At 39.3% G+C, this 16,914-nt stretch overlaps 1 protein-coding gene across 1 annotated transcript; it reads left to right on the plus strand.

Annotated features, from left to right (window-relative positions):
• Positions 1-793: 793 nt before the first annotated feature.
• LOC145434506 (pinopsin-like) lies at positions 794-9,702 on the plus strand. The gene is made up of 7 exons (XM_080311861.1): positions 794-2,356; positions 2,801-2,963; positions 4,447-4,548; positions 4,794-5,011; positions 5,499-5,648; positions 5,712-5,801; positions 8,265-9,702. Exons 1-7 carry the CDS (start codon positions 2,207-2,209, stop codon positions 8,382-8,384), a joined length of 993 nt encoding a protein of 330 aa, XP_080167987.1. The 5' UTR covers positions 794-2,206; the 3' UTR covers positions 8,385-9,702.
• Positions 9,703-16,914: the final 7,212 nt, after the last annotated feature.

Raw genomic sequence — 16,914 nt, forward strand, 5'->3', positions numbered from 1 at the left:
TACACTGAACACACTTCGATTGGATAAAGATTTGAAACCAGCTGTGTTCAATATTGCTCACCGCAAGGATAGCATACCTTACCTATACCATAAGTACCGATTTCAAATTCATGTTAGCCTTGTGATGTGCGAGAGCGAGGAACCTGTAGTCGGTTTTATTGACAATATCTCGACTGGCGCTGACAATATAAACGGATCGTCCTGCCTCGGTGAGTCGTAGGGCTGGCGGTGCACCGGATTTAAGGTACTTTTCACTGGAAAGCAAACGTACACTTCCTGTGTGAAGAGGTCAAAGCTTATCAAGAAACTTACAAAGGTTTTGCCTAATCACTTCAGTGGTTATGTTTAAGAGTAGGCTACTTCCTTCCACTTCCCCTTGGCAGCTTTATTCCTCCTTGTGAGGGAAATTAACATAACCTATTTGCACCAATTTGTAATGACATTGGTTATTCTGTGTTACTGGAAAACATGTACGATGTAAAAGTAAACTGTATTCGGTGAAGTGACCACCTCCGATTAACTGATCAAATTATGCCACACCGAGGCCAAATCTACTTTTTCAAACTAACTACTTGGGTACTGTTCGTATCTCCATTATTCTGTTCCTGCTTGCTGTAGTTTTGATTTGTCTTTGAAATTTTTAGAAATTAGTAGAAATTTATGGCCTTGTGCAACTTCATCTTGAATAGCAAGACCGACTACGTTGAACACCTATGGCCTATATGCGAGCCTGCCAGAGCTGACGTAATATGCTGTAGCGGATTACGGACCTGCTCAAGAATTTAATTCTATGCAGGAGTTCATAAGAACCGTCTTGCGGACGGGTATTCTCCGTTAGTGTTCTCTCGGTTTTCGTGTTGACACTTCCTGGAGTGTTGAGTAAGAGACGTTTTGCAACCTGGCAAATGGGTATAAAATTACGTTTGGCTAATGCTAATTATAGTATAGAAGCACATATGTAGTGCTGACGAATGACGTAACGTACCTTTGCTGAATACTTTCCGGAAACCGTTTAACAAGGTAATACAGTATGTGGATGTCTTTCATTTGTACGTACTTGATTCGATGTGAGTTTATTCCAACTCAATTAAGCGGTCATTCCACGTACGTCGAGGCATGCGCTCGGTTATGTCTGTCGTGTCGTACATAAATCAGTACAAGCGCATAAATAATACCAGTGATTGTGTCACATTATTGTAAAATGCGAATGCTACGGTGATTATTATAGACACGTTGCTGGTTTATTTAGTGGGAGGAGGTCCAACACTTTTCTGTTTATACAATCAAGTCGTTTTTTTCGTAAGATGGAAGATTAAGGCAATACCGTTCGCCAGACGAGTCGTTACCTGTTTTAAATAACAGACTCTATGGGTTATTGACAATACCTTTATTGGTTACAGTGAAATACGTTCAATGCAGTAGTGTTCTAGAGGCTCCGTGGTGTTCAAGGAACACAGTCAACTCATTCATATGATTTGTGATGATACGCCGGTCTTGGCCCCCATTGGTTGTAGGTATTTAGGCCCGATCAGTATGATCAAATTGTGACTTTTTAGGTGGTACGTCATGAGCAGTGCCGCGCGCATGGGGGTTGGGGGTTCAAAATCGAAACCTCGTCCTTCTGAAATGATAATTCGAGCGCCATTATTTATAAGCCCATTTATAATTAAGCAATGGGTACCAATCACGCTGTTGTGCTCCTGCCGAACAATACCACGACAGTTTTGAAGATGAAGCCTCGCATTTCTGAACTGGTGTCTGAAAAGGAACAGCTGAAGACACATTGATTTGCAATATTCATTGTAATGTGTTCGTTTTGTTTGGGAATTATATTTTATTGCATTTGTTCTAGTATGTTGATGCATATATCTTTTAGACCTTCAGTAATATGTAGTTTTGTATCAGATGTGTAGTTAGATGTGCATTGTTGTGGACATTTGTTTTTATGACGTTTGGGGTTCAGCGAAGGTCTGAAGATTAATGTGAGTGTTCAGCGGGTTTTTACTAAGGTTTCATAAATAATGATTTATCTTTTGCCCAGCTGGGCCCCAAATCAACACCTTTTCAGGAATGTAGGTTGCGCCCTTACGCATGTCGCACTCGTCACTGGGATCTTAATGATGATTTTCAGGGAAACTTAGCAGTTAGCACCGTATTTCATTCATCCATATCGCACTTCCTCACCCTTATTTGTGCAGTTGTGTTAATGATCACCATGAATCTAACTCTGGCCGGAACTGTGGACTATCAAGTTCCTTTTTGGTTGCGAATCGTTATCATCATCTATATATCTCTAGTCACGTCTTCGGGAATTGTGATGAATGGGATTGTTATAACTGCCTTTTGGAAAAATAAGGTTAGTTCTGGTAGCACAGCGTTTAATCAAATTCATGGATTGAAATCTCTATCTCTACTGCATATCATGGGGGTGTACTTCGGAATTATCAAGTTCACTTAGCTTTACATTGTGCTAGTAGTGCTATGTGTAAGGCGTTGCATATGAATGCTTTTTTAGAATTAATATCTCGTATTCAAGTATTTCCAGCTCCGATAGGATTCTCGCATTAACCTGGTTGTAAGGCTTGAAGAAATTACGCGGGCTATCTAGCTGTTCATCTGATCGGCTAAATATCCTCTAGGCTTATGGCAACACTTACTGGTCGGAGGTATTAGTTTTAAGTTCTGATTGGTTATTTTTTCTTGGGATTCGAAAATTTGCAGATAAAGACTGACCTTACTACTGTCCTAACATATAACATAATATTATGATGAATGAAGAACTCGATTTTGATTGATTTAGAAACTACGAACGCCGGTGAACTATTTGATTTTGAATCTATGCGTGTCCAACCTTCTCAGCGCTACTGCCAGCGCATCTTTAATCATTCCAATAAATACGATTGGAGAGCAGTTTTTTGGCAACAAGGGCTGCATGATGTATGTTCTCGTCTGTGGAATATTCGGTACGTATCCTCAGGTGGCTATACACGGGTTCACTGGCGACTACGGCTTGGGCACTATAGGGTTGTTCAAATATTTTTTTCAGGATTGCAAGGATTCAATGATTACATTGTTGGTTGCATAAAAAAGCGCTTCACCTTCACGCCACATTTGGCTCAATTCCAACGAGTAAAAGCCGAAGCTGATCCTATTGAAGATTTTGAATTATCTACAAAAACGACGCAAAATAAAGTTGACGCACTTCCAAGGAGTAGAATCGAAGTTATTCGAGTTTTTACATTGATTATGCAATTTATAAGTCAAAGCCATTATCGCAAATACAAAACTTTCAGCCGCAATAACTGCGCTTCTACCGGTTGGAATATTGCAAAAATTGTTATGCGTCGTTATTTTAGGCAGCTCAACAATTTCTTCGGCTTGAAACTAAAATTATTTAAAAATAAATCCAATAAATTCAATTTTTTCAATTGGATTTGCCTGGGCTTCTATTGATTGTAATTAAGCCTAATTTGGTGAGAAGCTTTTCCAAGACAGCCTAAAATTCAATCGGTGATCCCCGGAATACGGAAGAAAGTCATTTTGAACAGCCCTACTAGGCACAATCATACGAGTACTCGAACCTGAATCTAGTGTTATTTCTAATAACTCGAGTCCGAGTAGTAGGAGTGATTTTTTCAGTACGTAAATTATACTCTTCATGCCAGAACAAGCTCATTTATCAAGGGATATCATAGTTTCCAGCATATCATAGTTTCCTTTAACCTCCATTGATCATGGCGCATCACGGGATCATGTAGCACAAGGCTACGCATGTTAGTGGAAATACCATGATCAAACCACATCTTTTGTCACAAAGTGAAATGAAATCGGTATGATGGAGAAATATTCAAATTATGTTTTTTGAGATCTAGAACTATCACTGCAATCTTTGCGATGAAGGGTCGCAATTCCACGTCATAGATACTGTTGAAGCCAGCGTTGAAGCGACTCGTGTCGCTTTGCAAAAATGTCTTGAAGTGACATGATTCGACATTTGCAAAATGTAAATTGACTCGAGACTAATTTTTCGTGTCAAGTCCAAGTCATCCTGTAATTGGTGTTGATTTATTCACTGCACCTGTATACGTACATGTTCAACACACAATGATATGTCCTGTGTGAGCAAGCAGTCATGTAACGATTGCAAAGTCTTCTATTATTGAGCCTGAGCAGATATGTCATATCGATATGCATAAGTTTAGATTCAGATCATCTGTGAAATGAGGGAATCTCATTCTCCTGACAGCTGATTTGATTTAAAAAGGCCAATGGCGTTCATTTCAGGCACAAGTAATTCAAGTCCATCTCAATTAATTTAAAGTTGAATGACAACTCATTCCAGTGATGTTAGGGATGGTGGTCATTTTTGTGAATAATATTGCAAGTGACTGTTAGGGTTATCCCTGCATTCAAATGCAATGTGACAACTCGCTGATTTTCGTTAAGGTGTGACAAATTTATGTACGATTGTGGTTCTCTCTATCGCGCATTTCATCGTGATATGCAAGTCCAAGCGTTTCACTCTGAGTCGCCGTCATGTTATCGCAGGTTAGTGTTGAATAAGTATTGTGTTATTTTCTGGCTAATATGTATTTCAAAAACAGAACGGGATTCACCCAGAATTGAGTTGAGCAACTTTGCTAGTATTAGGAAAAATGACGTAAGCCTGTTGAATAGCATTCGCCTATGTTTCAACTGAAATCATTTTCCTTATTGGTAGTTGTATAAAAGGTACATATTTGAATTTACTAATTGAATAGATTATGATGATAATTCTTCTTATGTATTTCAAGGAATCGTATTCGTCTGGATATGGTCGTCTCTGTGGAACGGGGTGCTCGTTGGTAGCGGGGGCTATGGTACAGACACCATCCAATCAGTTTGCGGGATAGTGTGGAATTCAGTCGATAAGAATATAGTCCAATATACCTTGTATATGACGTGTTGCTTCGTATTGCCACTGTCCATTCTCACGTACTGTTACGGATCCATTATATACGAAATCCGACAGGTAGGCTAATACTGTAACAGGTGACAAGTAGGCTATCTCAGCAACTGTCTTTCTACTGCATACACGAGTTGGAAATAACAGACCTACGTCCAACGTTAACGAATTTTACACAGTTAAAAAACTTAAGGTGAAATTTCATCTCCTCTGCCGAACTGATATTGAAGTATTGAATTTGAACATTTTACAACAAACATTAGGCAATAATTACTTATTACCAACATTGAAAGGTGAATAGATATGTTATAGAAGCACAACCTTATGTACAGGAAGCTAAGCTATCCATATATTTCACAAAAGTGAATCCAGATCAAACGGGACATACGTAAGATGTATATATAACTGACGGTACAACTTCCAAGTTGTGAGAGTATAATAAGCTCCGTGGCACACTGATCTCGCGGTTGATACGTCACAATTCGACACTGTCTCAATCGAACCGATGGATAAGGTAACGTAGCCTGGACAGTGACGACAGTCTGTTTCACAGCGTACAAAGGTATCTAGTTTCTCGTCGACATCAAGAGCTGCCCTGCCAGAAGCTGCGAAAATGGTTTTTGTAATCATGGTCGCGTTTTTGATTTGCTGGTGCCCGTACGGCTGCGTCGCCCTGCTAAGAATGATCAGACCATCTCACAAGGTTTGCGCTATATCATACGTGATCTAACTTCTGTACGGAGATCGCATGTTTGTTGAATTACAGATTCCTATTTTCGTGGAAAGTGCCTTGTCATTTTTCGCGAAATCGTCTTACGTTACGAGCCCGATCATCTACGTGGCCATGAATAGTCAGGTACGAATAACAGGACTATATAATTGAGATTGAGTTTGCCGTTAAGTTAAACACACCTTTGCTTAAGGGGATGACTAACGATCCATATATTTTCAAAATCGTTAATGAAAGTAGAGTCTACGTCAAAAGATAGAAAAAGAAAATAATCATCTAAACCACATTTATGACTAGAAGGTCAAAGAATTTATCCTAAATAGTTAAGGTCACTCTCTTTTCCACTATAAAGTCACTTTATTGGAACGGGAGAATTTGCAGTCTCGTCCGTGCATAGGATATTAGCGCTAGCGAGACCAAAATATCTTGCTATTGTGTGATGGATCATTAGATCTCCTGTGAATATATTACATCCGCCATTAATATCTGTTTATTCGTGAATGCCCGAATTTCTGATACCGCATTTCTGATGTGCGTTCGTTGGTGTTGTTTTCAAATCTGAAATCTCGAGGTTTAAAATTGAACAGTATTTCTTCACCTTATAATCATGCCCCACTGTCGGCTTTTTAATTTTTCATTGTGCTGCCCTGTTTTCAATGCTCTATTCGATAAGTCGTCTTGAGGATATTTAAAAATTGTTTTAACAGCAAGGGACCTGCGTGAACATAGGGAAAATAGGAACGGCAGAAGTTGGAGTTTTGTTTCTGCGATAAATTGATAGGTACAAACATATAAGTACAACCTTTTATTAATGGAGTGATGACCTCAGATTATTATTTATTCGAATGTCTGCTACTGTTGTGTCAACTGTGGGTCGGAACGTGCTATTACCGAATCCAAGCGCAGGCACATCAGAGATGATGAACTATATCAGGGGTGTTAATCATTCGGTGGGCTTCGATCTAGTTTTACATGTCACCTACCGAACCGCTGATTAAAATTAAGCTCAAGACATATCTCAGACCTAAATACGATATATTCGCTATGAGTCTGTGTTGGACTTCGACCAAAATATTGTAAACTTAATGTAAGGATCGGCAAAGTTAATGTTTAGTAAGGATTCACAGTCGCAAGCGTTCTTACGATCTACCGAAATAGCCAAGCGATATTCCTTAAATGACACTGAGTTCCACCGTAGTTTCCTATAGCTCAGGAGGAAGTCAGCGACGCAAAGCACATGTATATTTCCTATTGTTGCCATACCGATTTAGCACTCTCACTCTCGCCGATCCGCTGCTTGCTCCTGCCACTTTCTCCTGAGGTGCTGCATCGTTCCCCCAAACGGCATTATCACGTCGTTACGAAAAACTTTTTCATAATGCAACATTCGGGACTGATTTCAAAGGGTTCCAGGGCCACGAGCAGAGTAAAATGTCTATGTTACCAATGAGGATACCGCGGTAGCTTTCGATTGACAACCGCTTTATTAAATTTCGCGATCGGCAAGCCAGTCTAAATATCTCCGAAATTGCCTTTGGTCAAATGGAGCGAATGACGTAGCCCAAACCCAGCAGTGAGCCGTTTGACTTGGTTGTATCCACACCACTGTCATATACTGTCAGAGCTGTAACTGCCGCACCTCAAGCCCCCAATTGAGCGCGAGCTCGAAGAAGGCCCTAAATTATTCCGCTAATCAACATAAATTACAAAGTATTTTGTGAAAGATTTCGCATAACTTCAAATATTTTTACTTTTAAAATTGGTACTGGCAGTACCCCAAGGAAAAAAATGCGCATGATTTTTACAAAGAATTGACAATGCAGCCCCACCATTACGTCCCCATGACGCACCAAGACTTCTGGAGTCTCGGCCCACATGCGAATTCGCGAAGTGTGTCTATTAAAACCTCGTCCTAAAATGACATCCGCACGTTGGCCGAGAGAACAATCAACATCTATAATCTATTATAGCCTAGTGCTAATTGTCGGGATGCAAGGAATAGCTTTGCGCTTGCTATCTGAAGTAACCACCGCCGCGACCTCTACCATTAAATCTGATCACATAAACTGGGAGACGATGAAAAATTATTTGCAATATATGTAATCACCGATATTATAGAGAAAATCGGATCCTTAGCCTACTATGAAATGTTTTCGCGCGTGGCGCGACTACGCCCACACATAGATATGTGCCCTGAGACAGAAAAACGTACTTTTCTGTTAGTGGTAAAGAGGGAGTGTTGAAGGCAACCCTGGTCCAAGAAGTTTGACGTATGATCATGTGGGGCTTGGGGTCCACGACTAACGTTTGGGGGCTGACGAAGTACTATCTAGGCCCTGGACAATGCATCATGATCGAGGTCATCGCAATGAGCGAACCAGCTCTCGATACTAGAATGAGAATAGCTAATAAGTAGCTGCTAATTCATATGTACGTTGTGAGTTGGGTTATCCCCATCGCATATAGGCCTACCTGATTAGTATTGTTGACATCGGTACAATGGGAATCTCTGATAACAGAATCTCTAGACATCAAACTGATAAACTGAATGCAACTTTTATACACTGGCTGCATAACTGCATTTTGCAGATGAAACAAAGCGTACTGAAGGTATTTCGACTGCCCTCATCGAGGCGGAATCGATCGTCAATTTCAACGAAAGCAACGCATCTCACAGTCGAAAAATGTGGGGACGGCATGCGTACCTAGCCACACAAGGAAGATGATTACCGACTTCCGGGTTTCGAAAAGAAGAAATTTGGATGCTACCGAAAGAGACTATTATTAAATGGGCGCCAAGTATGAGCACCATTTGGATAAGGTCACCATACCGGCCGAATCGACCGACAATCGTATATCGTGCATTTATGTATGAAGGAGGCAGAAAGGCATCTCCGATAATTGTGTTTACGCATCTTGAGAATTCGGAAGTTGTTAACTTTGGTTATGGTACGCCACATTCCAATCCGGAAATATAAACCAATTACCTGAATATCAAAACCAGCAGTTCTCAACCGTTGGTCTGCGGACCTCTAGGGGTCAGCAAAGCATTTTCAAGGGGTCCGACAAGCCTCTAAATTTGCACAAGGGTTAATACCTTAATTTGTATTTCTTTAAATTAGGGAAATAATGGGGCAGTTTCACTTCATCGCTGCTGAAACCTGAATACTCACATCTACAGAATGGACGTTTTGTTGGGATTTATGGTAAAATATAAAGGTCACAGTCGTGCAGGTCAATCAGAGTGACTTCAAAACGTTTGCAAAACCCAAAAAGACAAAAAGGTTGAGAACCACTGATCTGAACGCTTACATCCAATAATAAAAATGGGAATATTGCTGCTTCTATTTCTCCTGGTTAGCATCAGTAGCAATTTCAACATGTATTTTTGCAGCGAAAAACTGCAAATGGAAACGGAAAATTCTTTACTATGTGTGTACACGTTTTGAAATGAACAATGTTTAATTAGCAGCACACCTATGAATGTGGCGCGTGTGAATGCCAGGAAGCGTTTCTTCGCCCGGGTATCGACGTTATCCCGGATCTAAAGAGTGTTTTATGTAATATACATTACCTCTTTACACAGTGATCGGAACTCCGTGTGTCTTGTCTAACATTTTCTTCTATAAATGCCGGTAGCTGTGTTCAAATTTACCGCAAGTGGTAAAAATGATAACGTGATATTATTTTATCGCTTGCTTTGCGTCTACTGCAGAGGTGGCCAACCTGCGGTCGTAGAAGGAAATTTGTGCGGCCGTGGACACGTTATTCAATTTGTATGTGTTGGCGGCTGTCGACATGCAATTTTAATTTACGAATAGACTACCGATTTCTTGAGAGATTTTAACTGATCTTGAAATTTATGTCGCGCTTGGCGCGATTCAATGCGACTTAATTTTTTTATTTTGATTCATAGTAGCGCCATTTCCAATCATCAGCACAGATTCCAATTTCCAATCATCAGCACAGATTCGAACAGCAGAAGAAAATGCTGCGCTCCATTTTGAAATACAAACTCGCAATCGTGTGCTCCTCACTATACCGACAATCCTGATGGGAGGTCAAGAAATAACGGCATGCAACAAAGTGACCATTTGACCAATAACAATTTATAACTTGCCCTAAATTTTAGAAAACACCCCCCTCCATCAACTTTACCAGTGATACCAGTGAATCTGATCACATGGGCTAAGGAAGGATAATTTTTTTACAGCAATCAGTGTTGGGATCAAGTCACTACCTTCGGGTCACGAGTCATTGCACATTTTGACTCGAGTCACGTCAAGTCAATGGATTTTCGAAGGTGACTCGAGTCAAGTCAAGTCACTCGAATTTTGGAGATGACTCGAATCAAGTCGACTCAAGTCAAGTCAAGTAACGAGTCAAGTCACAATCCAAGTCAAGTTGCCTTTTGGAAGTAGGCCTATGAGGCATGATTACGTCATTGCAATTTGATACGTGTCTGAAATACAGATTGAGTGGTCATTGTTATTTTGAGCCGATGAACGAATATAGAGTAAAATATACACGAAATAAGGCGCTGTTTCGCTCACATATACGCATAATTTCTAACCTACGTGAGTAATTGCATAGCCTCAGTTTAAAGTTACCAGCCAATCTAGAGAATAGAGAAACTAATTGATAAGATGCAATACATTTTCCATTTACAAATAGATATGATACAATTCGAGCCTGCGCCAATGGTTGAGGACTATAATAAATAATATTCGAATTCAATTTCAATAAAACAATAGGTTTGGTTAAGGGGCTAAGCTACCCCTCGAATTGCAAAATCAGTCATACACCTATAACTTCGAAAATAGGAAATCGATCTTTCTGAAATTTGCACACAATGTGCTTCAGTGGATATCCTAACATTGGTTAAAATTTTGTGTGAAACGGCCAACTATTTTTGACGTTTACCGTGTTTCCGTGATTTTTGAAATCAATTTTAGAAAATCTTTTCGCAGAAAAATTTTTTGGTGAAATTTTTTCACGGTGCGATTTATAGATTCTAATTACTCCAAATTACGGACTCAAAAGGTTTTTTGATCATAATGTAAGTTCTTTTCAGGAAAAAAGTTTTTGTTCCGATTTTTTTTTTAAATCATCAATTTTTGACTTCGATGAACCGAAATGGAGGTAACCCTTACCTAAACGAAAAAATCAACCTTTTCATCCTGTTTCCACGAGGAAGGTCCATTACACTGTTGACAATTCACCAATGAATTAACAGTGTCCAAAAAAACAAAGCCCACTAGTTGAAAAGTTTCTTCACGGCAGATTTCATCAGTAGCAGATCTCATATGATGGAATGCCATGACTCTTTTTTCAACTGGGGTTACCTCGACTTCCTTTGGCTTCTTTCTTGTCCCATCACCAATTTTCTTCCCATGAAATTTCTTTTTTTTACGACCATAAGCTTTTACAGTCGCCTTCTTCCCACCCATCTTGCAAATAATAACCAATCTTTAGTACCAACATGCAGATATCGCAAAAAATCAGTCACTAAACCTGTCTCTCTGCACACAAAAACCGACTAAAATAGCCAAGCCTGGCTCCCAGCCTGTTGTTTTGATGTTACGCATGACCAGCTACACCATAGATACCCGAAATACCAAATTTAGTGACAGAGAACAACGTAGAGCCAAGGAACTTGGGATATTGTCGGCGGCTGTTGCTTGAGATGAGGAGGGAGGGGGGTTGTATAGGCTCAGAAAATATCGAATTTAACAAAGTTAGGATTATCCAATCATTAAAAGATTTGGATAGATGAAAGATCAAGTCGAATAGAAGTTATTTTACCAAAAAAAAAGAAAATCGAAATTTTTTCAATTTCGTGGGTAGCTTAGCCCCTTAAGGTAAGAGCAGAGTACAGAAATAGACATTTTGCTATTAAATTACTTTACTATACTGATTTACGACAACGTAAGCTGTAAGCTTCGATAACTTCGTTTACGGTCAATTTATTCGTGAGAGAACAATGGAGGCTCACTAAAACGCACGATCACTGAGCGATTGGTCGCTCTCACGGGTTACACCAGCGTTTCGCGAACAATCCTAACATAAGCAAGATACAGTGATTTTTATCGACACTGATTGCTTGATGACTTGAAATTGACTCGTGAATTTTGCTCCGAGTAACGAGTCAATCCACATTTCTTATACGCCGAGTCAAGTCAAGTCATACGAAAAAGGTGACTCGAGTCATCCCAACACTGATAGTAATATATAAAACTACTAATAATAATGACGAAATTCATTAGTGAAACTGAAAAAAATTTCGCGCTTCTCGCAATTGTGACCAGTATGTTACATGACCACGCAGACACCACTCTCGACTTTGTTTCGTATAGTAAGCCTGCGTGATTAAATAGCTTAGTTCGGAGTTCCCCGGAAATGGCCACAGACCAGACACTTTAGCTAGTTCATTTCGACTATCCCCTGGATTGCGGCCGTAGGCTACATCAGTAGACGAAATACAGCCGTGAATCGCAAAAAGGTTGGTCACCCCTGGTCTATTCGAAAGGATGTGGACTGATGAAGCAATTCATTATCGCTAAAAATTTATTTTGGCGAGTAAATGTTAACTCGTCGTTTTATGTGGAGCGCTTTGACGGTACAAATATTTACAGCCTGCCTGGGGTCATAATAGTTATGCAAATTGTCGTTTAATTATACGCCAGAGCCATGAACAACATATAATCCTATGACATACCCACAGTTCGCTGGAATAATGATACAAGCAAAACTAAGCTTTTAACCACAGTCATATTTTCCCAAATAGCTCTAAAGATTTTGCAAACCCCCGGTTCAAAACTTGTTAATTTATTCACAGCTGCTGATTGGACATGCATTGATGGATGTTTTATATTACTATTCATTTTCAATTGCTACCAAGATTTTGTATATAGCTCTAGCCGTTCTTTCATAACCTTGTCGGCTGGAATTTTCGGAATTAGCTCTATTTTCACGAACAAGAAGTTCAGCACCATCTTCCTATGTTTTTCTTGGTTACCGTTAATGATTATTTTATATCACCTGAGCTCAATTACGTAGCGTCATTACGACCATGAGGTTAAATGGGGGTACCCGCAATAATTGTTGCCCAATTTATCGTATTTGTTGCACACTTTCCATGAAGTATTTGAAAATACAGTGAAAAATTGCTTTTGGTGTTAAGGAACGGCATTTCGTATAATATACGACGTATGTTATTATTAATTTGCATGAATAAAAAAGAATAAATAATATACCCAATGTACTGCAACCGTTTCGTATAGGCATGCCAAGTAAGTATAGTCAAGATATATGTGAACATACATCTATACATCTATTCCAAGGCGAGGGAGCCTGCGACTTGCTTTATTAATTTGGCTTCAGTGACTATCTTAGTCAAGTCTATAGCAAAGCAATAACTTCGAATGTTGGGCGATTTATTTCTAATAAACATACCTGAGCTCAAGTTTATAATTTAGTCGCACTACTTATAACATGGATACAATAGATGTCGGATTATTAAAGGTATCATCGTAACGAGTAGACGGAAATATCCGGAACCAGCGTCGTGTGTATTTTACAGTGTTGGGATGACTCGAGTCATGACTTGACTCGAGTCAGACTCGAGTCACTTTTTTCGTATGACTTGACTTGACTCGAGTCACTTTTCTAAAATGACTTGACTTGACTCGGCGTATCAGAAATGTGGATTGACTCGTGACTCGGAGCAAAATTCACGAGTCAATTTCAAGTCATCAAGTAATCGGTGTCGATAAAAATCACTGTATCTTGCATATGTTCGGATTGTTCGCAAGACGCTGGTGTATCGCGTGAGAGCGACCAATCATTCATTCAATGATTGTGCGTTTTACTGAGTCTCCATTGTTCTCTCACAAATTTAACGTGATTTAAAGTAATTTAAGGTAATTCCATAGCCAAATGTGTATTTCTGTTCCCTGTTCTTGCCTTAACCAATAACCTCTTGTTTTATTGAAATTGAATTCGAATGTAGTTTATATAGTCCTCAACCATTGGTGCAGGCTCGAATTGTATCATATCAATTTGTAACTGGGCAATGTATTGCATCTCATCAATTCGTTTTCTCTATTCTCTATTTTAACTGGTCACTATAAACTGAGGCCATGCAATTACTCTAAGTATTTGTGAGCGATACATCGCCTTCTTGCGTGTATATTTAACTCTATATATTCGTTCATCGGTTCAAAATCAATAACCGATCAGTCTGTATTTCAGACAGCTAGCAAAATGCAATTACGTTAGCATGCCTCATACTTCGAAAATGCTATTTGACTTGAACTGTGACTTGACTCGTGACTTGACTTGACTTGACTCGAGTCACCTCCAAAAATCGAGTGACTTGACTTGACTCGAGTCACCTTCGAAAATCTATTGACTTGACTTGACTCGAGTCAAAAAGTGCAATGACTCGAGATGACTCGTGACTCGAAGGTAGTGACTTGATCCCAACACTGGTATTTTACCAGTGTATCACGATACTCAAAATTATCCCGAAACCATTTTGTATAATATGAAATCTATGATGTAAAAAGGAATTTATTTTATTCAGAAACAGCAAAGTAAAGTATAATCGAAAATAGATTCCGTAACTATCAGCGACAAGACTATTGTTTGCGGTTGCGCATGTTTTAGTTGTTCTCTGTTTGATGTTTTTAAAGGAATCAGTTTCCAATTCAACTGTCTTTTATTTCCATCTCGCTTTTCTAATCATTCTAATTGACTGATTTTGATCCTGAATATTTAATTATTACTGTTCTACTTTCCTATTCTCTTGCCTTTATATTTTCCTCGTGGCCGTTGCATCATTCTCCATTCCATCGAGCAACGGACGAGAAAGCACTATTGCGAATTGTTTCGACGCGGCACTGTTGTCAATTGCCAATTTACCAGGCGTCGAATCCTGTCTGCTCAGCTAAATCTGCTTCCCAGACTCAGCAAACCTTGCGTATCAGTCTTGTATTTTGCAGCTCGACTAGTAGGAATAACTCTGTAAATGAGTAGTTGCTTTCCACAATGATGGGTATCATGCATACCTATATATATTTGTAGCAGTTATCATGTTATTGCATAAACTAACATCCATATACTATTATTACTGATGTTGCCGTTTTGAAATCACACAGTAAAGAATTGTTTTCTCGGAAAGAAAATCGTTGAAAACGAATTTGCATGTTCGTCGTTGCCTATATACCGCTGTCACTAGCACCAAAGCCATTTGATAGGATGCGTGACTGTCATAATTTATTTTTTATTTCCTCGCTACGAGACATATTAACGGACTTGGCTTTTGGTGAATGATAGGGAGGGAATTGAGATTGAAAGTAATTAATGACTAATGTGCGACCAAGACATGAGACTCAGTCACAGTTTGTTACGAAAAAGTCAGTTTTAGGCACAGAAAGTGATATATGTTGCCTTATTGTTGTCGGAAACGCATATTTTATCGCGGAATATAGTAGTATTTCAAGCCAATTATATCATTAGTTACTTTGCTATATACCCAAAGTTTTCGGGTGTTATGTCATTTTCATTTCCCAAGAAAAACCCTAAAATGAAATAATTTACTAAAGATATACCAGATTCGTTATGAACGGGCGATATATCGGTTTTGTTAATCATTAGGGATGGTGCGAACCAGGGTTGTAACCAAGTCACAAGGCTCCTAGTCCCATGTCAATCTAACTTCTATAGTTTTGACTCGAGTCTAGTCGAGTCATTTTCAATTCACCTTTGAGTCAAGTCCGAGTCCAAGTCATCAAGCAGAGGGTCGAGTCCGACTTATGGTATTATGACTCGAGTCCGATCACAAGTCATTATGTTGACTGCTCAGTTTCGAGTTAAAGTATTGGTAAACCCACTTATATAACTGTGTTAGGCGATATAGAATGGTTCGCATTTATAATATACTAATTTTCCTCATTTTTCGCAATTTTGGTGGCGTTTTCAAGTACCATTACCAATAGACGAAATCCCAATAGGGTGGTTACTTTACTAATCTTCGAAATTACAATGAAATGTCGGTTTTGACCATCTGAGTCTCGAGTCATATGACTTGGTTCGAGTCATGCGCAATGACTCGAGTCCGAGTCGAGTCAATACACAGATTGACTCGAGTCAAGTCGAGTCATCAGAAAACCGTGACTCGAGTCATGACAACCCCGGTGCGAACCCCTGAAGGTTCAGGTTCGTTTGAACACGAACCTTTTTGAAAGGTTCTGTGTGAACGCGAACGTGAACCTTGTGACGTCATATTGCTAATTCCAACCCTACATGTCAGCGAAGTGATATATTATCAACTGAAGCAATCAAATGCTATAATAAACCCATAAAATTTATAACTTCTGCCGCTTTGCCAACAATTTGGACGAGGACCTGCGAGGGAATATGAGCTTACGCCTTAACGCTTCATTCCAGACCGGACAATGTATTTGGCATCTGACTATTACGACATTGGTATTGAGCAGAGTGTAAAACGGGTTTCTATACTTAACTGATATTACCCCATAAACGAGTTACACAGAAGCCAACACCCTAATCGCACTGATTTGGTTTTTATGATGCTGCAAACATATCAAATCAAGATAGATCCCGTATACCTGCTGGATTTTTCACATTAGACAACGACGTATTCTTTATATCAATTTCAATGATTGGTTGAATGAAAAAGCATCATTTGCTGACTACCTACATGTCCAGTATTTCGTTATTGATATTGTGTGATTGCGGGTCATGCTCCCTGCAGAGATTCACTAAATATTCACAATAGGAAGGCTGAATATTTCGAGCGAACCTTAATAACAATGCAAGTAAAATTTCTGAGATTGGCAAGATGTATGCTCGTTTCGTGTTGATGTTTTTATTCTGCCAGCGCCTTGCATAGAGTGGTCTGAAGTTGAAATTGAAAGAATTTAAACCAAAGATGTAATATTTATGTGATAAATTGTAATACATGAAAAAGGTTCACAATGCAGAACCTACCAAGGTTCGTTTGTGAACGCGAACCTCTAAATATCTGAATATCTTAGGTTAACATACATAACGCGAACGTGAACCTCACGTTCACACCATCCCTAGTAATCATAACACATAGTGCTAAATGTTCATGAGACGGATTAGCCGACAATTTCTATTCAGTATTCATATTGCAATCGCGACAAACTGGGTGTTTCGGTTCGTGTAGCGATCCCACCGTTACCAATGT

Source organism: Botryllus schlosseri, chromosome 2, assembly GCF_051294905.1.
Source record: "Botryllus schlosseri isolate E-star chromosome 2, Bs_hap1, whole genome shotgun sequence".
NCBI lineage: Eukaryota > Metazoa > Chordata > Ascidiacea > Stolidobranchia > Styelidae > Botryllus > Botryllus schlosseri.